Source organism: Triticum dicoccoides, chromosome 2B, assembly GCF_002162155.2.
Source record: "Triticum dicoccoides isolate Atlit2015 ecotype Zavitan chromosome 2B, WEW_v2.0, whole genome shotgun sequence".
In the NCBI taxonomy this organism is placed as follows: Eukaryota; Viridiplantae; Streptophyta; class Magnoliopsida; order Poales; family Poaceae; genus Triticum; species Triticum dicoccoides.
In genome coordinates, this window is record NC_041383.1 from 727,869,473 (window position 1) to 727,881,683 (window position 12,211).

At 46.2% G+C, this 12,211-nt stretch overlaps 1 protein-coding gene across 1 annotated transcript; it reads left to right on the forward strand.

The window, feature by feature from the left end:
• The first annotated feature begins 396 nt into the window (after positions 1–396).
• Positions 397–2,733, forward strand: LOC119365905 (protein transport protein SEC13 homolog B-like). The gene is made up of 2 exons (XM_037631557.1): positions 397–654; positions 1,513–2,733. The coding sequence occupies exon 2, from the start codon at positions 1,538–1,540 to the stop codon at positions 2,489–2,491; it is 954 nt and encodes a 317-aa protein (XP_037487454.1). The 5' UTR covers positions 397–654; positions 1,513–1,537; the 3' UTR covers positions 2,492–2,733.
• The last annotated feature ends 9,478 nt before the right edge of the window (positions 2,734–12,211 follow it).

Here is a 12,211-nt window from a genome sequence, read left to right on the forward strand (position 1 = left end):
TTGAATATGAGTATAACAGCCGGGTGCGGCAAGCCGCACTTCCTACCTAATTAACAAAAATCAGATGATGCTTCTACAAAAACCATCACATGCACCGCTACTAGCCACTGATAGTGGCCCTGGCATGGCCTGTGTATGAAAAATGTGACCATATTTGCATGTTGATGCAAGTTTGATAACTGTAATCATGTATTTTATAAATTTGTGCATCAAACTGACCGTCGCTCGCAAGTTGTTTGGCTCCTAATGTATTTACCTCGAAGAAATTGCATCTGGACGTTAAGAAGTTATTTTACATCCCGGGCAAAAAAACAATTAACTAATTTTACATATACACCCCTAAAAGCAATGAAAACTCCCAGCTAAGTAATCAGTTATCCGGAGCCAAACTCGCACCTCTTTACCGTGTGGTACGTTTTCTCTCCCCTTCCGAACCCCTCGCGTCCTGACCTTCGCTTCCAAGTTCCAACGCGGCGGATCTACCTTCAACTGCCGCTGTGCCGCCTTAGCGTCACCGCCGGCGCCTCGATCCGCCCCCCTCCTCCCGCCTCTCGGAGACGCGCTTCGCCGCCGCCGCCGCCACCGCCACCGCCGTTCCCCTTCTTCCCCGCCACCGGGAGATCCTGGCCATCGGGTCTCCTTCCTTCCTCCGAGGTATGAGCAGCTAGGTTGTTTTCATCACCGCAGCATCAACCCTCTTTGTTTCCAAATCAATCAATTCCACTAGGGTAGGGAGAGGACCTGCACAATTTCTCGGTTTGCCGGTGCACACCCGCCACACCATCTAGATCTGCCCCTGGGTGACGCTAGGATGATCCAGGGGCATGCGAAAGATGATGATCCAGGGAGTTCGCCAGATCCGGCGTTCGATGTAGAGCAGGCCCTGATCCGGGCGGATTCTGCCTACGCTTTTATTTTCTGAAAAACCTTAGGCCACCGGTGTTTGGTAATTCCAGTGTCCATTGAGTAGATCTGAAGTTTGTACTGGAGTTGCTGCTGCCTCATTCATATTGGTTCAGTATATGTTCAGTACTGCCTCTGTATTTTGGTTGTGCAAGTCTTTAGACCCCTTATCTTTGCCATGACTAGATTCAAGGAGAATTTTCTGAAACATTAGATAGAGGGAGGGTATATCTGATCCAGCAAGTTGCAGGATAATGCTGGGAGTTTTCAAGCACCAGTAGGTTATTAGCAATCCTATGTCTAGGGTACAAATTTTGCCACACTAGTAAGTCTGATGTTTTTTCCTTTCTTCCATCCAACTGATGTCTGTTGTAATAGCAGACACTACACATTATGGGTTTGTGGGAAAGTGAGTTGTTGCTTTTCTCCCTGTTGTTTATTGCAACAAGGGCGAGGCTGGGGAAAACACATGCCTTTCTCTGCAGTTTAGTTACCCTGTTAATTGTTTCATGTGCAACTTGGATTGAGTTCGTCTCTGTACGAATTAATAGCACTATCAGGTCTGTTTTCCTGAATCGAGCTCATCACTTCATTTTTAATTATATGTAGGATCAAAGTTCAGGTTGGCGCCAACATGTCGTCGAAGAAGATAGAGCTAGACCACAAGGACATGGTTCACGATTCTGCCATTGACTACTATGGGAAGCGCCTTGCCACAGCCTCCTCTGACTCCACTGTGAAGATCACCAACATTGGGGGTGCATCTGCCCCGTCCCAGCTCGTTGCGACCCTCACTGGCCACTATGGTCCTGTGTGGCGTGTCGGATGGGCCCATCCCAAGTATGGTTCCATTCTCGCATCCTGCGGCTATGATGGCCGTGTGATAGTCTGGAAGGAGGCTGCCACTGGGCAATGGTCTCAGCTCCATGTGTTTGACAACCACAAGGCCTCAGTTAACTCCATTGCTTGGGCTCCATATGAACTTGGCCTTTGCCTTGCCTGTGGGTCTTCTGATGGCACCATCTCTGTCATCTCCATGCGGCTTGATACAGGAGGATGTGATGCTGCAACCATTGAGCGGGCACACCCTGTTGGCGTGACAGCAGTCTCCTGGGCTCCAGCAGCAGCACTTGGGTCCATGGTTGGCTCAGATCAGCTCGTCCACAAGATCGTGTCTGGTGGCTTTGACTGTGTCGTCAAGGTGTGGGAGTTTGTCAATGGTGGCTGGAAGCTGGAGAGTGCTTTGGTCTCTGACATGCACAAAGAGTGCGTGAGAGACGTCTCATGGGCACCGGTCCTGGGCCTGGCAAAGTCAACCATCGCCAGCGCTTCCCAAGACGGCAAGGTTGTCATCTGGACCAGTGGCAAAGGAGGAGGCAAGTGGGAAGGAAAGCTCATGCGCGACTTCGAGGCTCCGGTGTGGAGGGTGTCCTGGTCCCTGACGGGAAACATACTGTCTGTGGCTGCCGGCGAGGGAGACATAACTCTGTGGAAGGAATCGTCGGACGGGCAGTGGGAGTCGCTGTGGACCAAGGCCTCAGAGGAGCCGCCGCAAGAGGAGCAGGCGATTGAGGAGGCCATGCAGTAGGGGAGTCGGCGCCCCATCTCCCGTGTCGATTTCGGACCATGATTCGTGTTTCTAGCGCCAACGCCATGACTTGCTTTCACCTGCTGCCCTGATACTCTTAGAGATACTCGTTGCCATCTTTTTTGCCGTTTGTTGCTATATGGACAATGTCTGATTGCACTGTTAAGTTTTATACTGGTCATGTACTCTTGTGCACACCGTCAGAATGTATCGCATGTTTGAACTGTTTGTATCCTGCACTAGCTGCTATCAGTGTTATATGTATACTCGTGTGAGGTACAACATCATGTTTCACGTGGAAGCCTGTCGACGGCCACCGGAGTGACGCCGCCTGCCGCATCAATGGCCGCCACACCGTGGCTCGATGCTTGGCTGGTAAGAGCAACTCCAACGCGCTGACTCATTTCGTTCGCGCGTGTTCGTTTGGGTAAAAAAGGACACAAAAGTCGGTCCAACACGTCGACCGAAACAGCATCACCATTTTCCTCCACTTCCCAAAAAATTCCCGCCCGCTCGTCATGGACGACGTGCTCAACATGGCACCCGCAAGGTTCGGGTGCGGGTAATGCTCGCCCAAACCCGCACCCGTCTCAGTACCGTACCTGCACCTCGGGTTTCATTTTGTTCCCATACCCGTACATGGCCGGCTGTGGGTAATACCAGCAGGTAAATATACCCGTCTCGGTCGTCTTTCAATTCACATTGTGCCATGTATAATTTCAGTATGTAAAACACAACATTTCAGCACATATATACCACATTTCAACATTTCAGCACATATATATCAGCATTTGAACATATACATTTCAGCATTTCACCGCATATACACAACTTTACAACATTTTAGCAGATATATTGCAACACATAGACATGTCACATTTCAGCATTTCAGCACACACAGAGTCATTTCAGCCACTTAAAGTTCGACACACAAACAAACAAATAAGTTAGAGACCACAAATAGGTTCAACATAGAAATGACAAATTAGTTCATGACACAAATAAGCATATGGGTATGCGGGTACACGGGTAAGGGTATTGTCTTCTCATACCCGTACTCGGCTTACCCCATGGGTATAACTTTTTCTCATTTATAAACCCATGGATAATTATTTTTCCCAAACCCTTACCCTAATAGGGTTTTTACCCGTCGGGTTCGTGGGTAGCGGGTACCCATTGCCATGTTGACGACGTGCCGACCCTCGACGCCGCCGCCGGCCTCGCCTCCTTCGGCCTCTCCTCCGTCACCTCCGCCAAAGCCAAGCCTCGCGCGCCCCACAAGACTGCGGCGCCGCCAAAAGAAGCAATTAACGCCGAAGCAGCGGGCCATGCAGACGGCCAAGAGGAAGGGCCGGAGGCACGATCAGGACACAAAGCGTAAAGTTGTCGCCGCCGCTGCACTCTCCGTCGCCGCACAGCAGGAGGAAACCAATGCCCGAGTCGCTGCCGCAACGAGAGAGGCCCTATTGTACCTAGGGTTAAGCACTGGTCATCACAGGCTCATCAGCACCGCCGTGGATCGTGGCCAGCACGGGCTCGTCGGCACTTCCTCGGGTGGTACTGCCAGAGTCGCCGCGCGCGTCTGCCACATAGATTCCCGGCTTCCATGTCTATCTGCATGCTTCCCGCTTCTCCGGAGAATGCTCGCCGGAGGTGAGCGTGGTGGCACCATCCACGCCCACGGCCATGCCCATCGACCTCAACGCCACACCGGTGGCCGGTGGATCATCCTCCAGAGAGCGCGAGGAAATGCCCGCGAGAGATGCCAGCCGACAAGCTTCCCAATGCCCGCAACCTGTTCGATGGAATGCCGGCCACCGGTGATGACGAGAGGACCAGCTGTTTCATCATCGAGAACATCATTCTTCAAAGACGGTGCGGGCGCAGCTGCCTTCGATCCCGACGAGACCCAAAGCCAAGACGGCCGAGCACCCTTCATGCCCGCCACCTTTGATCAAGCTGGCATGGACGACTCCTTCATGCAAGACCAAGTCGGCATGGGCAGCACTTTCCCGCTCGACCACGAATTCCCGGAGGACTACGACCTTGAGGAAGAGGATGAAGTGGAATCGACGGGGAGCCTTTGTTCGAGGACAAGCTCACCACCAAGCCAATGCAAAGAAGAAGCGCAAAAGCAAGCGGACAAAGGCATACATGCAACGGGAGGACAAACTCCTTTGTGAGTGTTGGAGCAACATTGGACAAGACCCCAAGGCCGGTGCCGAGAAAAAGGCATCTACATTTGACTTCGTGTTCATCGTGAGTACCATGAATGCAAGAAGTGCGCGCCCTACCAAATGAAGAGCAAGCATAGGTGGGTGTCTCTCTCGAAATGATGGAGGGTGATACAACAATAATGCAACAAGTTTTGTGCAACCCTTGAGAGCATCCAAGCATGTCCCGTGAGCAGCCTTGCCCTCAAGAATATGGTATACATGTGCCACTCTTCGTATTTGTTTCCGTTGTGCTTGCATGTCCATTTGCCCATATGCTTGCATGCTATTCATTTGTAGGCATTCCAAGCTTTGGAGGCATTCAAGGCCCAACATGACGGTAGATCCTTCAACCTCTCCCATTTGTTTGATGGTCATCAACGGTGAGGAGAAGTTCAAGGCGCAATATGTCGCCGCCAAGGCGCGCGGGGGAGGAAGCCGTGGAGGAGCATGGGGAGGGTGAGAAGCCACGGTCGCGGGGGGAGACCAACTCCAAGATGGAGGACAAGCGCGGTGCGACATTGATTGCCTTGCATGCCGCTTTGGAGGGCGTGATGAGCAAGAAGGGCACAAGGGAGGAGAAGTGCCGGCAAGACAAGGAAGAGCAAATGAACGCCTTCATGGAGATCCAAAAGAGAAGGCTTGAACTCGATGTGGAGAAGCAAGCCAAGATGCTCGAGTTGGAGGCAAAGAAGCAAGCGAAGATGCTCGAGATCGAGGCCGACAATGCCAAGACCAAGGCAAAATAAGTGGCACTTGCTAGCATGATGACAGAGCTGGAGATCATGAATGTGGAATTAAGCACAGTGTCGCCGAGGAAGAGGCCATGGTTCAAGAAGATGAGGGCCGACATGCTCAAGTCTGATGACGAGTGATCTGTGGCGGAGAGTGCCATCCTTTTTTTGTATGCCAACAAGTGTGCTGGTGATGTCTACTATGTTGGGGAACGTAGTAATTTCAAAAAAATTCCTATGTACACGCAAGATCATGGTGATGGCATAGCAACGAGAGGGGAGAGTGTTGTCCACGTACCCTCGTAGACCGTAAGCGGAAGCGTTATGACAACACGGTTGATGTAGTCGTACGTCTTCACGATCCGACCAATCCAAGTACCAAACGTACGGCACCTCCGAGTTCAGCACACGTTCAGCTCGATGACGATCCCCGGGCTCCGATCCAGCAAAGCTTTGGGGATGAGTTCCGTCAGCACGACGGCGTGGTGACAATGATGATGCTCTACCGGCGCAGGGCTTCGCCTAAACTCCGCAACGATATGACCGAGGTGGAATATGGTGGAGGGGAGCACCGCACACGGCTAAGGAACGATCTTGAAGATCAACTTGTGTTGTTGTGGGGTGCCCCCTGCCCCCGTATATAAAGGAGCAAGGGGGGACGTCGGCCGGCCCTTGTGGGCGCGCCAAGGAGGAGGAGTCCTCCTCCTAGTAGGAGTAGGACTCCCCCTTTCCTACTCCTACTAGGAGGGGGAAGGAAGGGGGAGAGGGGGAAGGAAAGAGGGGGGGCGCCGCCCCCCCTCCTAGTCCAATTCGGACCAGAGGGAGAGGGGGCGCGTGGCCCACCCTGGCCGCCCCTCTCTCTTTCCATCAAGGCCCATGTGGCCCATTATCTCTCCCCGGGGGGTTCCGGTAACCCTCCGGCACTCCGGTTTTCTCCGAAAACGTCCGGAACACTTCCGGTGTCCGAATATAGTCGTCCAATATATCAATCTTTATGTCTCGACCATTTCGAGACTCCTTGTCATGTCCGTGATCACATCCGGGACTCCGAACAAACTTCGGTACATCAAAACTTATAAACTCATAATAAAACTGTCATCGTAACGTTAAGCGTGCGGACCCTACGGGTTCAAGAACTATGTAGACATGGCCGAAACACGTTTCCGGTCAATAACCAATAGCGGGACCTGGATGCCCATATTGGCTCCCACATATTCTACGAAGATCTTTATCGTTCAAACCGCATAACAACATACGTTGTTCCCTTTGTCATCGGTATGTTACTTGCCCGAGATTCGATCGTCGGTATCCAATACCTAGTTCAATCTCGTTACCGGCAAGTCTCTTTACTCGTTACATAATGCATCATCCCGTAACCAACTCATTGGTCACATTGCTTGTAAGGCTTATAGTGATGTGCATTACCGAGAGGGGCCAGAGATACCTCTCCGACAATCGGAGTGACAAAACCTAATCTTGAAATACGCCAACCCAACATGTACCATTGGAGACACCTGTAGTACTCCTTTATAATCACCCAGTTACGTTGTGACGTTTGGTAGCACCCAAACTGTTCCTCCGGTAAATGGGAGTTGCATAATCTCATAGTTACAGGAACATGTATAAGTCATGAAGAAAGCAATAGCAATATACTAAACGATCAAGTGCTAGGCTAACGGAATGGGTCATGTCAATCACATCATTCTCCTAATGATGTGATCCCGTTAATCAAATGACAACTCATGTCTATGGCTAGGAAACTTAACCATCTTTGATTCACGAGCTAGTCAAGTAGAGGCATACTAGTGACACTATGTTTGTCTATGTATTCACACATGTATTATGTTTCCGGTTAATACAATTCTAGCATGAATAATAAACATTTATCATGAAATAAGGAAATAAATAATAACTTTATTATTGCCTCTAGGGCATATTTCCTTCAGTCTCCCACTTGCACTAGAGTCAATAATCTAGTTCACATCGCCATGTGATTTAATACCAATATTCATATCTGTATATGATTAACACCCATAGTTCACATCTTCATGTGACCAACACCCAAAGGGTTTACTAGAGTCAATAATCTAGTTCACATTGCTATGTGATTAGCACCCAAAGAGTACAAAGGTATGATCATGTTTTGCTCGTGAGAGAAGCTTAGTCAACGGTTCTGTCACATTCAGAGCCGCATGTATTTTGCAAATATTCTATGTCTACAATGCTCTGCACGGAGCTACTCTAGCTAATTGCTCCCACTTTCAGTATGTATCCAGATTGAGACTTAGAGTCATCTGGATCGGTGTGAAAGCTTGCACCGATGTAACTCTTTACGACGGGCTCTTTTATCACCTCCATAATCGAGAAATATTTCCTTAGTCCTCACTAAGGATATTCTTGACCAATGTCCATTGATCTACTCCTAGATCGCTATTGTACTCCCTTGCCAAATAAAGAGCAAGGTATACAATAGGTCTAGTACATAGCATAGCATACTTTATAGAACCTATGACTGAGGCATAGGGAATGACTTTTCATTCTCTTTCTATTTTCTGCCATGGTCGGGTCTTGAGTCTTACTCAACTTCACACCTTTGCATCATAGGCAAGAACTCCTTCTTTGACTGTTCTATTTTGAACTATTTCAAAATTTTATCAAGGTATGTACTCATTGAAAAATCTTATCAAGCGTCTTGATCCATCTATATAGATCTTGACGCTCAATGTTTAAGCAGCTTCACCGAGGTCTTTCATTGAAAAACTTTTATTCAAGTATCCCTTTATGCTATCCAGAAATTCTATATCATTTCCGATCAACAATATGTCATCTACATATAGTATCAGAAATGCTACAGATCTCCCACTCACTTTCTTGTAAATACAGGCTTCACTGCAAGTCTGTATAATACTATATGCTTTGATCAACTTATCAAAGCGTATATTCCAACTCTGAGATGCTTGCACCAGTCCATAGATGGATCGCTAGAGCTTGCACATTCTGTTAGCACCTTTAGGATCGACAAAACCTTCTGGTTGCATCATATACAACTCTTCTTTAAAAAATCCATTAAGGAATGCAGTTTTGACATCCATTTGCCAGATTTCATAAAATATGGCAATTGCTAACATGATTCAGATAGACTTAAGCATCGATACGAGTGAGAAAATCTCATCGTATTCAACACCTTGAACTTATTGAGAAACTTTCGCAACAAGTCGAGCTTAGTAGATAGTAACACTACTATCAGTGTCCGTCTTCCTCTTGAAGATCCATTTATTTAACATGGCTTGCTGATCATCGAGCAAGTCAATCAAAGTCCATATTTTGTTCTCATACATGGATCATATCTCAGATTTTATGGCCTCAAGCCATTTTGCGGAATCTGGGCTCATCATCGCTTCCTCATAGTTTGTAGGTTCATCATTGTCTAGTAACATGACTTCCAGAATAGGATTACCGTACCACTTTGGTGCGGATCTTACTCTGGTAGACCTACGAGGTTCAGTAGAAACTTGATCTGAAGTTTCATGATCAATATCATTAGCTTCCTCACTAATTGGTGTAGTTATCACTGGAACTGATTTCTATGATGAACTACTTTCCAATAAGGGAGAAGGTACAATTACCTCATCAAGTTCTACTTTCCTCCCACTCACTTCTTTCGAGAGAAACTCCTTCTCTAGAAAGGATCCATTTTTAGCAACGAATATCTTGCCTTCGGATCTGTGATAGAAGGTGTACCCAACAGTTTCCTTTGGGTATTCTATGAAGACACACTTCTCCGATTTGGGTTTGAGCTTATCAGGATGAAACTTTTTCACATAAGCTTCGCAGCCCCAAATATTAAGAAACGACAACTTGGGTTTCTTGCTAAACCACAGTTCATATGGTGTCGTCTCAACGGATTTCGATGGTGCCCTTTTAACGTGAATGCAGCTGTCTCTAATATATAACCCCAAAACGATAGTGGTAAACCGATAAGAGACATCATAGATCGCACCATATCTAGTAAAGTACGATTACGACGTTCGGACACACCATTACATTGTGGTGTTCCAGGTGGCGTGAGCTGTGAAACTTTTCCACATTGTTTTAGTTGAAGACCAAACTCGTAACTCAAATATTCGTCTCCGCGATCAGATCGCAGAAACTTTATTTTCTTGTTATGATGATTTTTCCACTTCACTTTGAAATTCTTTGAACCTTTCAACTATTTCAGACTTATGTTTCATCAAGTAGATGTATCCATATCTGCTCAAATCATCTTGTGAAGGTCAGAAAATAACGATACTTGCCACGAGCATCAACACTCATTGGATCGCATACATCGGTATGTATTATTTCCAATAAGTCAGTAGCTTGTTCCATTGTTCCGGAGAACGGAGTTTTAGTCATCTTGCCCAAAAGGCACGGTTCGCAAGCATCAAATGATTCATAACCAAGTGATTCCAAAAATCCATCTTTATGGAGTTTCTTCATGCGCTTTACACCGATATGACCCAAACGGCAGTGCCACAAATAAGTTGCACTATCATTATTAACTTTGCATCTTTTGGCATCAATATTATGAATATGTGTATCACTACGATCGAGATCCAACAAACTATTTCCATTGGTTGTATAACCATCGAAGGTCTTATTCATGTAAACAGAATAACAATTATTCTTTAACTTCAAATGAATAACCGTATCGCAATAAACATGATCAAATCATATTCATGCTCAACGCAAATGCCAAATAACATTTATTTAGGTTTAACACTAATCCCGAAAGTATAGGGAGTGTGCGATGATGATCATATCAATCTTGGAACCACTTCCAACACTCATCGTCACTTATCCTTCAACTAGTCTCTGTTTATATAACTCCTGTTTCGAGTTACTAATCTTAGCAACTGAACAAGTATCAAATACTCAGGGGCTACTATAAACACTAGTAAAGCACACATCAATAACCTGTATATCAAATATACCCTTGTTCACTTTGCCATCCTTCTTATCCACCAAATATTCAGGGCATTTCCGCTTCCAGTGACCATTTCCTTTGCGGTGTAAGCACTAAGTTTCAGGCTTTGGTCCAGTTGTGGGCTTCTTCGCGGGAGTGACAACTTGCTTGTCATTCTACTTGAAGTTCCCTTTCTATCCCTTTGCCCTTTTCTTGAAACTAGTGGTCTTGTTAATCATCAACACTTGATGCTCTTTCTTGATTTCTACCTTCGTCGATTTCAACATCACGAAGAGCTCGGGAATCGTTTTCGTCATCCCTTGCATACTATAGTTCATCACAAAGTTCTACTAACTTGGTGATGGTGACTAGAGAATTCTGTCAATCACTATCTTATCTGGAAGATTAACTCCCACTTGATTCAAGCGATTGTAGTACCCAGACAATCTGAGAACATGCTTACTAGTTGAGCGATTCTCCTCCATCTTTTAGCTATAGAACTTGTTGGAGACTTCATATCTCTCAACTCGGGTATTTGCTTAAAATATTAACTTCAATTCCTGGAACATCTCATATGGTCCATGACGTTCAAAACATCTTTGAAGTCCCGATTCTAAGCCGTTAAGCATGGTGCACTAAACTATCAAGTAGTCATCATATTGAGCTAGCCAAACGTTCATAACGTCTGCGTCTGCTCCTGCAATAGGTCTGTCACCTAGCGGTGCATTAAGGACATAATTCTTCTGTGCAGCAATGAGGATAAACCTCAGATCACGGATCCAATCCGCATCATTGCTACTAACATCTTTCAACACAATTTTCTCTAGGAACATATCAAAATAAACATATGAAAGCAATAACGCAAGCTATTGATCTTCAACATAATTTGCAAAATACTACCAGGACTAAGTTCATGATAAATTAAAGTTCAATTAATCATACTACTTAAGAACTCCCACTTAGACAGACATCTCTCTAGTCATCTAAGTGATTACATGATCCAAATCAACTAAACCATGTCCGATCATCACGTGAGATGGAGTAGTTTCAATGGTGAACATCAATATGTTGATCATATCTACTATATGATTCACGCTCGACCTTTCAGTCTCCGTGTTCCGAGGCCATATCTGTATATGCTAGGCTCGTCAAGTTTAACCTGAGTATTCTGCGTGTGCAACTGTTTTGCACCCGTTGTATTTGAACGTAGAGCCTATCACACCCGATCATCACGTGGTGTCTCAGCACGAAGAACTTTCGCAACAGTGCATACTCAGGGAGAACACTTCTTGATAATTAGTGAGAGATCATCTTAAAATGCTACCATCAAACTAAGCAAGATAAGATGCATAAAGGATAAACATCACATGCAATCAATATAAGTGATATGATATGGCCATCATCATCTTGTGCTTGTGATCTCCATCTTCGAAGCACCGTCGTGATCACCATCGTCACCGGCGCGACACCTTGACCTCCATCGTAGCATCGTTGTCGTTACGCCATCTATTGCTTCTACGACTATCGCTACCGCTTAGTGATAAAGTAAAGCAATTACAGGGCGTTTGCATTTCATACAATAAAGCGACAACCATATGGCTCCTGCCAGTTGCCGATAACTTCGGTTACAAAACATGATCATCTCATACAATAAGATATAGCATCACGTCTTGACCATATCACATCACAACATGCCCTGCAAAAACAAGTTAGACGTCCTCTACTTTGTTGTTGCAAATTTTACGTGGCTGCTACGGGCTTAGCAAGAACCGTTCTTACCTACGCATCAAAATCACAACAATAGTTCGTCAAGTTAGTGCTGTTTTAA